Below are 19,772 nucleotides of genomic sequence, written 5' to 3'. Positions count from 1 at the left end.
GTATTGGTCAGCCTGTTGCGTGCTTTGGTGTGTGTGTTCCCAAACAAGGACTAGTTGCGCTCTGAGGCCGCTGATGTTGGTGGGATTTGGAGGATAATAGAGGCAACAGGGGAAAGAGCCTGCATACACAAAGTCCCTTCCACCAGGTGGCTGATGAGATATGTTGGCATGACTGCCATATTGCATCTCCATCCCAAAGCCCTTGATTGGAAGTGTACTTCGCCAGACTGCCAAGAACCTTGCCCTCATCCAGGCCAAGGATACCATAGGCCTTGTTGATCTCTGCACCAGACAGGATGCTCTTGCCAGCATACTTGGGGTCCAACATGTACACTGCAGCGTGTATGGGCTTCAGGCAGAAGTCTTCACGCTTTTTGATGTATTTCAGAACTGCAGTTTCCTATGCTTGGAGCAACAGTGAAGTGGGCAGGGCGGTACAGATTTCTTCTCTTACATCTGCAAGCAGAGTCTGAACATCAGACAGGATGGCATTGTCTCCCTCAATCCGTGCAATGGCTACTGCCATTGAGGAAAGTTTCCGACCCTTTGCTACCCTAATCATAACTCTGGATTATTTGTCTAGATTTGTCATAAAGGGGTGAAACAGTGTTTCCCCTATATTTATTTAGTAGTGGTGGACCACCACTTCAAAAAAATATACTGTATATAAAATAAAAAATTAAAATCTGGATGGTAAAACGTTTTCAGTGTAAACTTAAAAGACTCAAACCAGATATAAAGTATGTAGAAAATACAGTACCAATAAAAACATTTGGACACACCTACTCATTCAAGGGGTTTTCTTTATTTTTTTTACTATTTTCTACATTGTAGAATAATAGTGAAGACATCAAAACTATGAAATAACAAATGGAATCATGTAGTATCCAAAGAAAGTGTTAAAAAAATCATCTAAATATATTTGAGATTCTTCAAAGTAGCCACCCTTTGCCTTGATGACAACTTTGCACACTCTTGGCATTCTCTCAACCAGCTTCATGAGGTAGTCCCCTGGAATGCATTTCAATTAACAGATGTGCCTTGTTAAAAGTTAATTTGTGGAATTTCTTTCCTTCTTAATGTGTTTGAGCCAATCAGTTATGTTGTGACAAGGTAGGGGTGGTATACAGAAGATAGCCTTATTTGGTAAAAGACCAAGTCCATATTATGGCAAGAACAGCTCAAATAAGCAAAGAGAAACTATAGTCCATCCTTACTTTAAGACATGAAGGTCGTTCAATGCGGAAAATGTCAAGAACTTTGAAAGTTTCTTCAAGCGCAGTCGCAAAAACCATCAAGCGTAATGATGAAACTGGCTCTCATGAGGACTGCCACAGGAAAGGAAGTCCAAGAGTTACCCCTGCTGCAGAGGATACATTCATTAGAGTTACCAGCCTCAGAAATTGCAGCCAAAATGAATGCTTCACAGAGCACAGATAAATGCTTCACACACTTTCCTCATGTCTGCAAATTTATTACAAATAAAATATCACATTTACATGAGTATTCAGACCCTTTATTCAATACTTTGTTGAAGCACATTTGGCAGTGATTACAGCCTTGAGTCTTTTTGGGTATGACTCTACAAGATTGGCACTTTCTCACATTCTTCTCTGAAGATCCTCTCAAGCTCTGTCAGGTTGGATGGGGATCGACACCGCACAACCAGAGATGTTCAATCAGACTCAAGTCCGTGCTCTGGCTGGACCACTCAAGGACATTCAGAGACTTGTCCTGAGGCCACTCCTGCGTTGACTTAGCTGTGTGCTTAGGGCCGTTGTCCTGTTGGAAGTTGAACCTTTGCCCCAGAGGTCTTGAGCTCTCTGGAGCAGGTTTTCATCAAGGATCTCTCTGTACTTTTGCTCTGTTCATCTTTCCCTCGATCCTGACTAGTCTCCCAGAATCTGCCACTAAAGAATATCCCCACAGCATGATGCTGCCACCACCATGCTTCATCATAGGGATGGTGCCAGGTTTCCTCCAGACGTGACGCTTGGCATTCAGGCCAAAGAGTTCAATCTTGGTTTCATCGGACCACAGAATCTTGTTTCTCATGGTCTGAGAGTCCTTTAGGTGCCTTCTGTCAAACTCCAAGTGGGCTGTCATGTGCCTTTTACTGAGGAGTGGCTTCCATCTGGCCGCTCTAACCATATAGGCCTGATTGGTGGAGTGCTGTAGAGATGGTTGTCCTTCTGGAAGGTTCTCCCATCTCCACAGAGGAACTCTAGAGTTCTGTCAGAGTAACCATTCGGTTCTTGGTCACCTCCCTGACCAAAATCCTTCACCCACGATTGCTCAGTTTGGACGGGTGGCTAGCACTAGCAAGAGTCTTGGAGGTTCCAAACTTATTCCATTTAAGAATGATGATGGCCACTGTGTTCTTTGGGACTTTTAGTGCTGCAGAAATGTTTTGGTACCCTTTCCCAGATCTGTGCCTCGACACAATCCTGTCTCGGAGCTCTACGGACAATTCCTTCAACCTCATGGATTGGTTTTTGCTCTGACATGTACTGTCAACTGTGGGACCTTATATAGACAGGTGTGTGCCTTTCCAAATCATGTCCAATCAATTGAATTTACCATAGGTGGACTTCAATCAAGTTGTAGAAACATCTCAAGGATGATCAATGGAAACAGGATGCACTTGAGCTCAATTTCGAGTCTCATAGCAAAGGGTCTGAATACTAATGTAAATAAGGTATTTCTGTTTTTATTTTTGATACATTTGCAATATTTTCAAAAAATTAATGGGGTATTGTCTGTAGATTGAGAAGGGGAAAAAAGTATTTAATCCATTTTTGAATAACGCTAAAGTGTAACAAAATGTGGAAAAAGTAAAGGGGTCTGAATACTTTCCGAACGCACTGTATATTGCCATTCTGCCTTAAACTTTACCCTGGTCTGATTCTCTGTGCCCTGTCACAACAGACTGAACGAACCCCATATTCTCATGGAAAAGGTCACCTGAATGTATGATTGAGTCAATGTGGCAAACAGACAGTATCAACCTATGAGCACCCTCTTAGAAAAAAGGGTTCCAAAACAGTTATTTGGCTGTCCCCATAGGAGAACAACTGTTTTTGGTTCTAGGTAGAACCCTTTTGGTTTCCATGTAGAACCCTCTGTGTAAATGGTTCTACATAGTACTCAGAAGGATTCTCCTATGGGGACAGCCAAAGAACCATTTTTCGATTATAGAAAAGAGTGCAGGGCAAGGCCAGTGTATTCATTAGTATCACACCAGACACAATAACAAACAATGACATGTACAACAGATCCCAGACGGGCTCTTTTCCCCAACCCAGAGCTACAAAGTAGACCTACTTCCAGAAAAAGTGGGTATAAACTAAGCTCTTCAGACTGAGTTTATTTGGTGTTATTGCAAGTCAAGCCTCTTCTCAGAAGTGACGTCCAACTGGCTGTGTCATGGTTCTGGTCAGTAAAAACGCCTACACAATGTTGCAGAGTGAGTTACCCCAAATCAAGGATCATCAACTTTTCTTGAGCAGACGGTCAGGGGGCTGTAACATAATTACAAATAATTTGCAAATTGACCACAAGAAGCCCAGAAACACACACTTTCTTTATAAAACAATATACACTTAGCCCTAGTTTAATTTGGAGTGTTGTCAAATGGAAGAAAAATAGGATGCAGGTGCCATGGCAATCCTCCAACACGAGCATTGTGACACTTGGGCAGTTGCCTCAGGTTCCATTGTTGGATTTCCCATTACAATTGACATGCTGACTGAAATCCCCTGTAGATCAATAAAGTTAAATTCAATTCAGGGAAGAACACAATAATTCCTCCTGGCTAAGAACTCAGGGGAGGAGAGAAACAAATGGTCCTCGACTACTGAATCAAAGTAAATCTTTACTCTCAACTTCCCAAATATAGTCTTCCCTCCCTCCCTGAGCCAAAACAAGGCAATTTAACCTGGTCTGGTTCAAGTTATCCCAATCACACTTACTGTACGGATATGTCCCAATACTTCTGAATGAACTATTTTTCTCTGCAGACAGACAGTTCCAGGGATGGATAGAAAACAATAGCTAGGTGACAATTGCACTCAAATCACGATCTCCTTAAAGATTAGTGGTCAAAAAGTAAAAGACAAGAGGAGAGAAAGTAATCTAAGAGGAACGACATAACTAGCTAGCATCTCTTGATTTTGGGGGTTTATGTTTTTATATAACAATAAAGCCACGGAAATGAGTTACTCCAGAAATATGGGAAGATAGCTGTGCTATCTAAATCTTACTCAGACATCTCCTCAGAACACCCACTCACAGCAAATAAAACTGTCACAGTGTCAAAGGGCCCCATTCGACACTTGTATATTTAAAGAGTAAATAGTATTGCAAATGGAGCAACCACACTACATGAATATGGGAAGAGTGTGATATTGGAAGACTTATCTACTTGTTACTGCAGAGGCTTTCCAACACTGTTTTTTCACTCACAGATGTTATAGGAGAAAACGTAATAACTTTCTATGGAAATGTAGAACTGAATTTGTGCCCGGAACCACATCATATTATAGCCTAAACATTTCCAATAAACACCACCTAATTTCACCACAGAAGTCACCAAAAACATGAGAAGGAGAAAAAACAATTAAGGAATTTATTCCAAAGAAACAGAAACCACTGTCTGTATTTTGTCCCATTTCATAAAAGCTGTCAAAGGCATTTACAGGAAACTTGGGTCACTGGACAGGCCCTGCTATGACGCAAGAGGACATGGCCTACAGGGACTCTGGGACTGGTAGGGAATGGCTATGGATTAGGTGGTTTTCCATGAGTACAACAGTAATTCATCCGTCCTTATGTGAGGTTCTGGCATTGATGTCAAGTGTTGGGAAGATAATAGCTTCTCATTAGCGTCTCTATAGTATACAAAGAGGGTCAAAATGCTTAAGACTTAGCTGTACATTTTCCTTTCATCGCTCTTTTGTGTGAATCATGGTCGATTGATTACCAAATGTTTCACTAGGTGGTTTATTGGGAAAGTGAGTACTCTAGTGCAAAGTGGGTAGCAGATGTTCACCTGATATGCTCTCCGTCCACTGGGGGATGAGACACAGGTGACAGAGCGCTGGTCCACCAGGTCCAAGGCCTGGAGGGCACAGGAGCCAAACACAAACCTCAGCCTGGGAGAGAGACAGGGATAGGGGACAGGCATGGAGAGAGACCCATATTAAGGCTAGCCCTCAACTTAATGTAAAAGTGCTTTTAAAGGGAGATATAATGCATATAAACAAACACCTGAGAGACAGAGGGACTGAGACATTAAGCCTGATAGCATCATTCCTAACACACTCAGCCAATTAGCCAGTGAAAAGCAGGTAACGAAGGAATAAAGAGGTCCTATACCAGGAAAATCACCCTTCAATAATAACATCATACAGGGCAGGATGTGGCTGTGACACAGCCACAGCACCCACTACATCTGGAAATTCTCACCCACCAACCAAAATGGGACGGCCCTGCTGTCTGGGTGACGGCATCTCCATCCCACTGTGGAAAGCACATGCCATAAAAGGCCACTCCCTCTCCCACCTCACTGGTTTCCCCAATAAAGCAAATAATCCCCAGGTAAAGATAAAGGTAATACTCACGCAATAAGCAGGTCATCAGGAACTGCAAAGAAAACACACCAAAAAAACAGTGATGGGGTTAGAATAATTTCCTCATTTGGTTTTAAATAGGCTTTAATCTAGAACTTATTGGTAAATAATTCCTCAGAGACATAGCTTAATGAAAAATGAATTTGCAATTTCCTTTCCTTAGTTCTCATGAAGACAGTAATGGATGAGTACTGTAGTAAGGGAGGAGTTGGCTGGCTGGGCTTCTGGAGAAAATAAGGGCTTGACCTCGTTGAAGAAGCGTGTAGCTACTGCAGTTTGCAATATGGTTTTGGAAACATAAGGAACGCGGAATAATAATAAATCATTTTCAGAAAACTAAAAGGTTAAATTACTACACACCTTTATAGGGTCAGGGTTAGTGTTTCCACACTGCCATATCTCCATGTTACAGCACTTTTTTACAGAAGATATTTGGCCACCTGTGCTAAATAGCTATCTAGCGTGCCCCGAACCTGTGTGTTTGTGTAACTGGGGAGGAAGTGTAAGTTCATCAACTGGAGGCTCACACAGACTATGGCTCTGTGTAAAACTGCTACAGTTTATCTATTTTATTTTAAATATTCTTTCTCGCTGATATGAACGATAAGGGGCAAATCAGCATACGTTTCAATAAACCGTTTCCCAAGCGATGATTATTAAAACACAGCGTCGGAATTGTAGTTTACAAGCAGCCAATCGTGGGCGAAGCTAACCACTGAAAACCCTATGGATAAGAAGCAGTGGTGGTCGGTGCCGTTTAATATATTTTGTTTATGAGCATGGCCTTTTCTATTACAGCATATTGGATGACTGTCATTCATATCCCATTCACCCAGCTCAATGTAACATCAATAGATTTAGGATACTCACATTTTCCCTATACCCATCATGTGGTTGCTACAACCTAGCCTATGAATAAAAGTTTACAACGTAGGTGCACAGGTCGAGAGAATTTTGAATAATCAAGGTGACAGACACATTAAAAATGTTTTTACCTTTATTTATACAGGTTTTTGTCATTGAGATTAAATCTATTTTTCAAGAGAGACCTGGTCCAACAGCAGCAGGAACAAAGTTTCAGACAAAATACCTTACATACACTAACACAACATTGAACAAAACTATAGACACACATACAGTACAACAATTACATATTATGTAAAGAAACACAAATGGCATAATTGAAAAACAGCTGTCCTAAAGACAATTACACATCTATGATATTTACATTGCCGGAGTGTTTAAACTCCACCAATGTGACTAGATCATCACATTTTTTAATGTTCAGGAGAGAATTCCAGGACCACAGAGCTGAGTAACTAAAACTATTTGTACCATGACCTAATTTTTAGTAGGCGGGGGTCTAGATCCTCAGGGCTAGGGGATTTCTTTCTATCAATATCTTTCAGGGCTTCAAGCACTTCTGAAACAGAGAAGGATAAGAAGGAGAACCTGGTGAAGGAGTGCACAGAGGTGTCAGGTAAATTGACAGGGGGCTCATTTATACAATGCCTTGCGAAAGTATTCGGCCCCCTTGAACTTTGCGACCTTTTGCCACATTTCAGGCTTCAAACATAAAGATATAAAACCGTATTTTTTTGTGAAGAATCAACAACAAGTGGGACACAATCATGAAGTGGAACGACATTTATTGGACATTTCAAAATTTTTAACAAATCAAAAACTGAAAAATTGGGCGTGCAAAATTATTCAGCCCCTTTACTTTCAGTGCAGCAAACTCTCTCCAGAAGTTCAGTGAGGATCTCTGAATGATCCAATGTTGACCTAAATGACTAATGATGATAAATACAATCCACCTGTGTGTAATCAAGTCTCCGTATAAATGCACCTGCACTGTGATAGACTCAGAGGTCCGTTAAAAGCGCAGAGAGCATCATGAAGAACAAGGAACACACCAGGCAGGTCCGAGATACTGTTGTGAAGAAGTTTAAAGCCGGAGTTGGATACAAAAAGATTTCCCAAGCTTTAAACATCCCAAGGAGCTCTGTGCAAGCGATAATATTGAAATGGAAGGAGTATCAGACCACTGCAAATCTACCAAGACCTGGCCGTCCCTCTAAACTTTCAGCTCATACAAGGAGAAGACTGATCAGAGATGCAGCCAAGAGGCCCATGATCACTCTGGATGAACTGCAGAGATCTACAGCTGAGGTGGGAGACTCTGTCCATAGGACAACAATCAGTCGTATATTGCACAAATCTGGCCTTTATGGAAGAGTGGCAAGAAGAAAGCCATTTCTTAAAGATATCCATAAAAAGTGTTGTTTAACGTTTGCCACAAGCCACCTGGAAGACACACCAAACATGTGGAAGAAGGTGCTCTGGTCAGATGAAACCAAAATTTAACTTTTTGGCAACAATGCAAAACGTTATGTTTGACGTAAAAGCAACACAGCTCCTCACCCTGAACACACCATCCCCACTGTCAAACATGGTGGTGGCAGCATCATGGTTTGGGCCTGCTTTTCTTCAGCAGAGACAAGGAAGATGGTTAAAATTGATGGGAAGATGGATGGAGCCAAATACAGGACCATTCTGGAAGAAAACCTGATGGAGTCTGCAAAAGACCTGAGACTGGGAAGGAGATTTGTCTTCCAACAAGACAATGATCCAAAACATAAAGCAAAATCTACAATGGAATGGTTCAAAAATAAACATATCCAGGTGTTAGAATGGCCAAGTCAAAGTCCAGACCTGAATCCAATCGAGAATCTGTGGAAAGAACTGAAAACTGCTGTTCACAAATGCTCTCCATCCAACCTCACTGAGCTCGAGCTGTTTTGCAAGGAGGAATGGGAAAAAATTTCAGTCTCTCGATGTGCAAAACTGATAGAGACATACCCCAAGCGACTTACTGCTGTAATCACAGCAAAAGGTGGCGCTACAAAGTATTAACTTAAGGGGGCTGAATAATTTTGCACGCCCAATTTTTCAGTTTTTGATTTGTTAAAAAAGTTTGAAATATCCAATAAATGTCATTCCACTTCATGATTGTGTCCCACTTGTTGTTGATTCTTCACAAAAAATACAGTTTTATATATTTATGTTTGAAGCCTGAAATGTGGCAAAAGGTCGCAAAGTTCAAGGGGGCCGAATACTTTCGCAAGGCACTGTACCTTTAACCTTTTCAAATAAACTGCCTGCATCAAGAAAATGCTGATGTAAGGCTTTCAGAATAGAGTTTCTCTAATTTACAATCTGTGTGTCTATCAATAGTTGTTTGTGTATCTTTTTTGCACTCCAAACCATTCACTACTTGCCAAAATTCAGAAGGATTATTTAAATTATCCAAAGTGGATTTAAGGTAGTGGTCTGCTTTCAGTTTTCGGGATATAGCCACACCCAGATTTCGAAGATGTTTAAAAGCCTTCCAATCATCTGCCAAACCAGACCATCTTGCTTTAGCCCACATAGTATTTCCACCCCCATGCTTCACAGTAGGTATGGTGTTCTTTGGATGCAACTCAGCATTCTTTGTCCTCCAAACACAACGAGTTGAGTTTTTACCAAAAAGTTATATTTTGGTTTCATCTGACCATATGACATTCTCCCAATCTTCTTCTGGATCATCCAAATGCTCTCTAGCAAACTTTAGACGGGCCTGGACATGTACTGGCTTAAGCAGGGGGACACATCTGGCACTGCAGGATTTGAGTCCCTGGCGGCGTAGTGTGTTATTGATGGTAGGCTTTGTTACTTTGGTCCCAGCTCTCTGCAGGTCATTCACTAGGTCCCCCCCGTGTGGTTCTGGGATTTTTGCTCACCGTTCTTGTGATCATTTTGACCCCACGGAGTGAGATCTTGCGTGGAGCCCCAGATCGAGGGAGATTATCAGTGGTCTTGTATGTCTTCCATTTCCTAATAATTGCTCCCACAGTTGATTTCTTCAAACCAAGCTGCTTACCTATTGCAGATTCAGTCTTCCCAGCCTGGTGCAGGTCTACAATTTTGTTTCTGGTGTCCTTTGACAGCTCTTTGGTCTTGGCCATAGTGGAGTTTGGAGTGTGACTGAGGTTGTGGACAGGTGTCTTTTATACTGATAACAAGTTCAAACAGGTGCCAATAATACAGGTAACGAGTGGAGGACAGAGTAGCCTCTTAAAGGAGAAGTTACAGGTCTGTGAGAGCCAGAAATCTTGCTTGTTTGTAGGTGACCAAATACTTATTTTCCACCATAATTTGCAAATAAATGCATTAAAAATCCTACAGTGTGATTTCTTTTCTAATTTTGTCTGTCATAGTTTAAGTGTACCTATGAGGAAAATTACAGGCCTCTCTCATCTTTTTAAGTGGGAGAACTTGCACAATTGGTTGCTGACTAAATACTTTTTTGCCCAACTGTATGTAATTTGCAAAAATACCAGAAGCATTAAATCGATGAGGAGTATTGGTTAAGACCAAATCAATCAAAGAGGATTTCAGAGGACACTATATATTCAATTTAGTGACACTGTTGTCAATCTGAGTGAGATTATAGGTATTGCATAGAATTTTGAGTTGATCAAAACTAGATGATAACCAATCCTGACCCAGATCACCCATCAAGACAAACTCTTGCACACTCTTGTCTGTATCTAGCTGATCCAGGGTGTAATCATTGGTCCAACAGTTGGACAATTTTTTTATTGGACAAAATTCAGGTATGTTTTTCCCCATGTCGTTCCATTTGAATCCGTTTAAGAAACGTTTTTCAACAGAATACACCCCTGATCACACGCAAACACAATTTACTTTCCTAGCAGCCACATACAAACAGCATGATCCCTTTGATCGTTGCATAATTCCTTCTCACATCTATGCACTCTCTTCTTCTCACCTTTTCACTTTGCTTGTGGATTTAAGTGCACAACACATCAGCTGTCTGTGACCATGTGAAAAAAACTTTGCAAGCCAAACCTTAATATCATAACCGCAACACACAGCCTACATCATTGTCATTCTATTAACATCATAGTCAACATAGCTAATACAACTAATGTGTTACTAAACCCACTACAATCATGCAGTACAGTGTACAGTCAGCAGCAAGCAGTTTAGCAGTTACACCGGTGGGCTCCAGTGGCAATAAATAAATAAAATAAAAACGTACCTTGACTTGAATGTGTTCCAGGGTTGGATAGCCATAGCCAGCTAGCTAACATAGCATCCCTCTCTGTTTGAGCTTGGTGTTTCAGTAGGCTAAACTAACTAGGTGTAGTCACTAGCTAAGTAAGTGAAAGTTTTTATTTTTTTTAAATACAATGAAATATAGCTCTTGCATCTCTTTCATTTTTGAAGAAATGAATTTGTTAAAAACTGTTCAACTATTGTCTTTCTCTCTCTTTGAGTAAACTACTCACCACCTGTTATGCACCGCAGTGCTAGCTAGCTGTAGCTTATGGTTTCAGTACAAGATTCATTCTTTGATCCTTTGATTGGGTGGACAACATGTCAGTTCATGCTGCAAGAGCTCTGATAGGTTGGAGGATGTACTCCGGAAGTTGTCATAATTACTGTGTCTATGGAAGGGGGTGTGAACCACGAGCCTCCTAGGTTTTGTATTGAAGTCAATGTTCCCAGAGGAGGACAGAAGCTAGCTGTCCTTCGGCTACACCATGGCACTACCATACAGAGTGCTGTTGAGGCTACTGAAGACCTTCATTGCAAAACAGTGTGTTTTAATAAATGATTTGGTGACATGTGAACATATTTAGCATAGTTTATCTAAAAATAATAACTTTAATAATACTACATACTTAATGAGTATATAGTTCATTTTAGTATACTGTAAACAAATAGTATCCTTTCAGTTGAGCATACTTGCGCCTTTCTCCCAGAAGTTGATGCTGTTGTATGCAACCTCTTTGCTAGCTTGTTAGCATAACAAATTACTAGCTAGACTTCGGGTGTGTTTGTAAATTCAATCTGGAGTGCTAGAGTGTGCTCTAGGCGTTCGTAAATTCAGGGCGTTGTCAGATTGTCCGTTTGTAAATTCGGAGCGTTTAGAGCGCACACTGGACGCTCTGGTCGAGGAGTAGGGTTAATCCGAGCGTTCTGACCTCACAACGGCATTCAAGCACCAAGCTAACTTGCTAGCTACTTCTAGACACAAATGAGAGAACACCTTACTCTGACTATTTTACTCGTCCTAGCAGAGCTGGTTAGGCAGTTTTCATGTTATCCAGAGCGTTGGTGACTAACTGTGCTGCTGGCAACAATTTAATTATGCTTTTTAGTCGACTTTTACTGACAATGGCCACATTCAACGGGTGTTGAGCGTTGGTAAATGCACTGGTTATTCTGTGCCCTGCCTGGCACAGTCAGACGAGAGGGCTCTGAAATTCATCTAGATAGCCAGACAAATTTGCAAATGCACCTGAACAACTATACTGTTTAAATGTTAAATGACAAGACAGAGGCATTGATGCGAGTAACCTTGGAGACCTGTCTTCTGTGACGTAGCTTCACCAGCACGTCTGCCACCACACATATGGCTCCAGGAGAGTGCTGGCTACTGGCAGAGCTGCTTTTAAGCGCCGTGCCATGAGGCGCTGTGCCGGGCTGCTATCCGTGCCTTCTGTCGGGGTATTGCGCCACTGCAGGATTGCTTTCCAGGCATCTTTGCCCTCTCGCAGAGCCTTTTTGCGATTTTTACTGCGGACTCCGCCTTCCCATTAGCTTTTGGGTGTCGTGGTGATGAAGTGACGTGCTCGAATTCCCATCCTGCAGCAAATTTTGGGGTCCATTATCTGAAATGACCCTATCTGGCTGGCCATAGCGGGAAAACTGAGCCTTGCAGCGTTTGATCGTTGTCTCTGCTGAGAGGTTGGGGAGGAGGTCGATCTCCCAAAAGTCTGAGTAATGATCGACTACCAGCAGAAAGTCTTTGCCACTGTGCTGGAAGAGATCTAGACTTACGATCTGCCAGGGGCGCATCGGTAGCTCGTGGGACATCATCGTCTCTCTCTGTTGCTCAATGGCATATTCATTGCAGATTGTGCATTTACTGACAAAGTCTTTGATTTCACTCTGCATTCCTGGCCAATACAGTGTGTTACGTGCTTGTCTGTAACAGGCCTCACCTCCTATGTGACTTGAGTGCATGCGTGCCAACATCTCAGGGCGCAGAGACCGGGGAATAACGACTCTCTGACACTTGAATATTACTCCGTTTTGAACACTGAGCTCCTCTTTGACTGGCCAATATTCTCTGACGGCTAAAGCAGTTTCTTCCCTGCAGTCGGGCCAGCCCATCAGAATCACAGACCTCAATGCCTGGAGTTTCCCGTCCCTGTCTGTGTGCTGTCTGATTTGTATAAGGCGCTGGTCCGTAACATTGAGGTAGTCAGCCTGGTTGATGTGTTCAACATCCACTTGCTCTGTTTGTAAGCTGCACACTGCGTGTTGTTCATGCATGGAGCGTGTGTGAGTGCCTGATGCAGTAGCCCTGCTGAGCGTGTCACTCACATACATCTCTGGCCCTGGCTTATACACCACCTTGAGGTTGTAGTTTTGTAGGGCCAGTAGCATGCTCTGCAGTCGTTTTGGGGCATTCAGGAGAGGCTTGCTGAATATAGCAATAAGGGGCTTGTGATCTGTCACTGCGGTAATATTGTCGCACCCATACAGGTAGTGGTGGAAGCGTTGGCATGCAAACACAATGCTGAGACACTCCTTCTCTATCTGGGCATAGTTCTGCTCTGTTGGGGTGAGTGCCCTAGAGGCGAATGCCACAGGCTGGCCCTCCTGCATGAGGCAACAGCCAAGTCCATACTGGCTTGAGTCACTCTGAATCGTGACAGGTTTTGACACATTGTAGTATGGCAGTACAGGTGTCTGGGTGACCAGTTGTTTTATTTCCCTCACCGCTGCGTCATGTTTTGGGAGCCAATGCCAGATGGTGTCCTTGTCCATGAGCCTCCTCAGTGGCTCACACACTTCAGAGAGCCGCGGTAGGAATTTGGCCAGGTAGGTGACGAATCCGACGAAGCGCTGCACTCCCTTCACGTCAGATGGGTGGGGCATTTCCAAGACAGCCTTCACATTTTCAAGATCCGCCTTCAATCCGGTGGACGACAAGATGTGCCCATGAAAGCTTTTTTATGCTTAGCCTTAGCTTGACCTGTCTGCATCTGACCATCAGGGCCAGCAGCTTGGCGTTATGGTCACATTCTGCCTCCTCATCACTGTCCCCACAGCCCACTACGAGGATGCCATCTGCTATGGGTTCCACGCCACTGAGTCCCATCAACAGCTAATGCTGTTTCCGCTGATACACCTCTGGAGCCACAGAGACACCAAACGGAAGCTTCAACCACCTCTTCCTGCCCCAGAGTGTCCAAAAGGTGGTCATGTAGCTGCTGGGCTCGTCGAGCTTGCACTGCAGGAAGGCATCTCTGGCATCCACGAGCGTGAAGACTCTGGCCTTTGGGAGCTTGTAAAGAACATCCTCCAACGTGGGCATAATGTAATGTGAACGTCGCAGAGCCAGGTTGAGGCATTTAGGATCAATGCATATCCGTAGCTTGTCTGGTTTCTTGACGATAACCATATTACTTACCCAGTCTGTAGGCTCGATGATGGGTATGATGTGGCCATCTGCTTCGTATTTGTCAAGCTGAGCCTTCGTAGCTGCTTTCATGGCCACTGGTACATTGCGGGGTGCACACTGGACAGGCTGGATTGCTGCGTCCAACTCAAAGTGGACTTCCCCGGGAACTGACTCAACCGGTGCGTTGAAGACATCATGGTACTTGCTTAGGAGTGTCTCCTTGCTCAGGGGCCCAGCCAGGACTTTGTCTATAATGTTAAGATCAGCTGGGATGGTGAAGTTAATAAGTCCAAGGCGCTCGCATGTAGAACCTGACAGTAATGGCTGTTGACTAGCCTCAACTATTTCAAACTCAAGGGTGTATTTCTGGCCACGTAAAACACACTCTGTCACAAACAGGCCTAAAGAGGTCATGAACTGGCCTGAATACAGTTTCAGCTTGGTGCTACTCTGTGTGAGTTTGTCTCTGGGCGCGAGCCTCCTTTTGTCTTTAAGGCTCATAACGTTGCATGTGGCCCCTGAATCTAGCTGGCATTGCTGTGGTTTATTATTAAGTAGCAGAGTGTCAAACCACTTTTGTCCTTTTGCCCTCACTGCCCCTATGCACTCGCTAGCATATACATCCTCTGTGCTGTCGTTCCCTTCATCTGTGTTTGTTTCCATGGAGTGCACTTTACCCTCCTTTCCCTTGCTTTTCATGCAGACCCTTGCGAAGTGATTAGCTGTACCACAGGATTTGCATATTTTTCCATAGGCTGGGGAGTGTTCTTTTCCTAGTCCATGAGAAATGCCACAATATCGGCATGTATTGGGGTTGTCTACTGCAGAGTTGGCTGTAGTATTAGCATTAGCTGTGGCAAAGGGGAATTTCTTTACGGCTGCCTGAATGTAGCATTGACATTGTCCATATGTTGCCTTCCTAGCTCCATGGACTTTATCCGTATATCAGTAAGCTCTGCTGCACGGCATGTCTCCACTGCCAAGACCAGCGTCAGGTCACGTTCTCTCAGCAAACATCTGCGGGTGCCCTCATCAGTTATGCCAAGCACAATCGTATCTCTGATCAGTTCATCTCTTAAAGCACCATAGTCACATGTAGCTGCCTTTTCCCTTAACCTAGTGACAAAGCTGTCAATGGACTCCCCGTCCTCCTGTTTGAAACGACCGAAAACATAACGCTCGTAGATGACGTTCTTTGATGGCGTAAAGTAATGTTCAAGAGCATCAAGAATAGCTATAGCGTTACCTTGCTGAGCTGCTGTTAGGTTCAGGTTGTGTTTGTATACGTGTCGGCATTCAGTTCCCATTATAGTCCTAGTGGCAGCCACTACCTCATCTTCCTTTTCCAGAAGTCCTGTTGATAGCGCATAGTCCTCCCATTCACCTCTAAACGTATCCCAGTTCGTGCTCCAATCCCCGCTGAGCTTCATAATGGCGGGAGGGGGAATGTTCGCTGCCATGTCTAACCGGTGCTAACAACACTGAAGCTAACTACCAAACTCACTCTAGCTAAGGCCAATTCCAGGCGAAATTTTACACAAATAAGCATTTGTTTGTAAACCAAAGCAGGTGACTCTAATTTGCGGAAAGCATGGTTAGTTATCCGATTCTGACACCATGTTTGAATGTTAAATGACGAGACAGAGGCATTGATGCGAGTAACCAGTCTTGTTCAGTACATCACAACACACCGGGTATCTCAAGCACCCCGGTAAAACACAAGAGTTGCAGTGATGAACATTTATCAACAGATGGCATCCCTGTGCCATCTTACACCCATAACATACACCACCCAGCTAAGCTACGAGAAGTGAATAATCAAGTCAATAAACGTTGTGTAGTTAGTTAGATAGCATAAAGTAAATACTGGCAAGGTCAATGTATTAGTAGCCAACTAATGCTACAGTAGTTAGCTAACATACCAGGTACATACTGCTGTAATGATATGCTATGCAGTTCGTAAGGATAGCGTAGCTAACAAATTGTCAGCCAACACAACATGTAACTTATTAGAAAAGTCATTACTTCATTACATTGCTCATTAACATTTGTCATAATTAGTTAAAGCAACAAATTTGAATCCGTTCTTGTTGAACTTTTTCTGACATTTTTTTCAAATCTGAAAATGTTGTGAGGACACACTCATTTTCTGAAGAATTGCATTATGAGCCATAGAAGCACAGAAATAGTGTCCATTGCTTGTATACTTCTTATTTTGGCGAATGTAGTACGGAGCGGCCTTCTGGTCAGACTAGAGGCGCGCACACCACCCACAGCTTCCGAGTATATTACTCGCTAATGTCTAGTCTCTAGATAAAAAGGTACACAAAAATTAGGGCAAGGGTTGCTTTCAAGAGAGACATTGGGAATTGTAACATACTCTTGTAGTACCTGGGCTGATTGTAGTACCCAGGCTGGCAAAACACTGGATCACTGCTACTCTAACTTCTGCGATGCATACAAGGCCCTCCCCCGCCCTCCCTTCGGTAAATCTGACCACGACTCCATTTTGCTTCTCCCCTTCTATAGGCAGAAACTCAATCAGGATGTACCTGTGACAAGGACTATTCAACGCTGGTCTGACCAATCGCAATCCACGCTTCAAAATTGTTTTGATCACCCGGATTGGGACATGTAGCCTCAGAGAATAATGTAGATTTATATGCTTATTTGGTAAGTGAGTTTATAAGGAAGTGCATAGGAGATGTTGTACCCACTGTGACTATTAAAACCTACCCTAACCAGAAACCGTGGATAGATGGCTGCATTTGTGCAAAACTGAAAGCGCGAACCACCGCATTTAACCATGGAAAGGTGACTGGGAATATGGCCGAATACAAACAGTGTAGTTTTTCTCCCCTCATGGCAATCAAACAAGTGAAATGTCAGTATAGGGACAAAGTGGAGACGCAATTCAAAGGCTTAGACACGAGACGTATGTGGCAGGTTCTACAGACAATCACGGACTACAAAAAGAAAACCAGCCACGTTACGGACACCGAAGTCTTGCTTCCAGACAAACTAAACACCTTCTTTGCCCGCTTTGAGCATAATATAGTGCCACCAATGCGGCCCTCTACCAAGGACTGTGGGCTCTCTTTCTCAGTGGCTGACGCGAGTAAGACATTTCAACGTGTTGCGACCCTTGCAAGGCTGCCGGCCCAGATGGCATCCCTAGCCGCATCCCCATAGCATGCGCAGACCAGCTGGTTGGTGTGTTTACGGACATATTCAATCTCTCCCTATCCCAGTCTGCTGTCACCACATGCTTCAAGATGACCAACATTGTTCCTGTACTCAAGAAGGCAAAGGTAACTGAACTAAATTACTATTGCCCCGTAGCATTCACTTCTGTCATCATGAAGTGCTTTGAGAGACTAGTCAAGGATCATATCACCTCCACCTTACCTGTCACCCTAGACTCACTGCAATTTGCATACTGCCCCTATAGGTCCACAGACGATGCAATCACCATCACACTGCCCTATCCCATGTAAGAATGTTGTTCATTGACTACAGCTCAGCATTCAACACCATAGTACCCTCCAAGCTCATCATTAAGCTTGAGGCCCTGGGTCTCAACCCCGCCCTGTGCAATTGAGTCCTGGACTTCCTGACAGGCCGCCCCCAGGTGGTGAAGGTAGGAAACAACATCTCCACTTCGCTGATCCTCAACACTGGGGCCCCACAAGGGTGTGTTCTCAGCTTGCTCCTGTACTTCCTGTTCACCCATGACTGCGTGGCCATGCACGCCTCCAACTCGATCATCAAGTTTGCATACGACACAACAGTAGTTGGCTTGATCACCAACAACGACGAGACAGCCTTAGGGAGGAGGTGAGGGCGCTCGGCGTGTGGTGTCAGGAAAACAAGCTCTTACTCAACAAAACAAAAGGAGATGATCGTGGACTTTAGGAAACAGCAGAGGGAGCACCCCCCTATCCACATCGACAGGAGATCAGTGGAGAAGGTGGAAAGTTAAGTTAATCTGCGTACAGATCACAGACAAACTGAAATGGTCCACCCACACAGACAGTGTGGTGAAGAAGGTGCAACAGCGCCTCTTCAACCTCAGGAGGCTGAAGAAATTTGGCTTGTCACCTAAAACCCTCACAAACTTTTACAGATACACAATTGAGAGCATCCTGATGAGCTGTATCACAGCCTGGTACAGCAACTGCACCGCCCACAACCGCAGAGCTCTCCAGAGTGTGGTGTGGTCTGTACAACGCATCACCGGGGGCAAACTACCTGCCCTCCAGGGCACCTACAGCACCCGATTTTACAGGAAGGCCATAAAGATCATCAAGGACAACAACCACTTGAGCCACTGCCTCTTCACCCTGCTACCACCCAGAAGGCGAGGTCAGTACAGGTGCATCAAAGCTGGGACCTAGAGACTGAAAAACAGCTTCTATCTCAAGGCCATCAGACTGTTAAACAGCCATCACTAACACAGAGAGGCTGCTGCCTACATACAGACTTGAAATCATTGGCCACTCTAACAAATGGATTTCTTGTCACTTTATTAATGCCACTTTAATAAATTATGTTTACATACCTTGCATTACTCATCCCATATGTATATACTGTATTTAATACCATCTATTGCATCTTGCCTATGCTGCTCGGGTCATTGCTCATCCATATATTCATATGTACATATTGTTATTCCATCCCTTTACTTAGATTTCTGTATATTAGGTAGTTGTTGTGGAATCGTTAGATTACTTGTTAGATATTGCTGCACTTTCGGGAACTAGATGCATAAGCATTTCGCTACACTCACAATAACATCTGCTAACAACGATTCGATTTGACATCAACTTTTTGCATCCTACCTAAATCCATACTATGACTAATAAGCATACTACATACTCAATGTACGTCACAAATATTATGGTTAGCATGAGTATTCGAACACAGCTATGGTCGCTCTGTTTCGAGCTCCAAGACAACTTTGCAGTATTTGTGTCTGTTATTTCTTACATTATTTGCTCAGAACGTTTATGATATTTTTTTATTTCTATTTTTGGGGACGTGTGTGTATTGTTTAGTATTACTGTACTGTTGGAGCTAGAAACATACGCATTTCGCTGCACCTGCGAAAACATCTGCAAAATATGTGTGAGCGACCAATACAATTTTATTTTACTTAAAATCATAGGAGTCTCAATGGTCCATCTGACAATGACCATAAAACAAAGCCATAACAACAGTGCCATCTTCTGGCTGGCATGCCCGACTAGAGACTTGACAGATGAGATTCTGTTCAAGGAAAACTGTAACTCACTTTTAGTTTTCTCTTGGTATGTCTTCTGTATGTCTTTGAAGAGTTGTTCGGCCACCGTAGGTAAAAATGAAGGCATCTCAAAAATTAGCTACAGCAAATATACCAGAAAACGTTTATGGGCAAAGCGCACGAGATACACAATTGGTCAGAGGTCAACCAGTCGATATAGGTTGGTAAAAGTACTGAGTTGTTTACCTCATTAGTTATTGATCTACTAGAGGGACATTTTTAAATAATAAGATAGCTAGTTAGCTAAAACTCCCGGGTATTTTTCCAACTGGTTTTGTTGTGTTGTTCT

At 43.3% G+C, this 19,772-nt stretch overlaps 1 protein-coding gene across 1 annotated transcript in view; it reads right to left on the bottom strand.

The window, feature by feature from the left end:
- zswim7 (zinc finger, SWIM-type containing 7) overlaps positions 1 to 19,772 on the bottom strand; it is a 25,275-nt gene extending 5,503 nt beyond the window's left edge. The window contains exons 1-3 of the mRNA XM_029627688.2: positions 19,475 to 19,772; positions 5,622 to 5,643; positions 5,051 to 5,153 (exon numbers count right to left, since the gene is read on the bottom strand). Of these exons, the coding sequence (XP_029483548.1) occupies positions 5,051 to 5,153; positions 5,622 to 5,643; positions 19,475 to 19,550 (201 nt within the window). The 5' untranslated portion in view covers positions 19,551 to 19,772. The remainder of the gene's footprint in view (positions 1 to 5,050; positions 5,154 to 5,621; positions 5,644 to 19,474) is intronic.

The sequence above is a fragment of the Oncorhynchus nerka genome, linkage group LG22, assembly GCF_034236695.1.
Source record: "Oncorhynchus nerka isolate Pitt River linkage group LG22, Oner_Uvic_2.0, whole genome shotgun sequence".
NCBI lineage: Eukaryota > Metazoa > Chordata > Actinopteri > Salmoniformes > Salmonidae > Oncorhynchus > Oncorhynchus nerka.
Note: the sequence above shows the minus strand (reverse complement) of the source record. Positions and strands in the feature narration are given on the sequence as shown.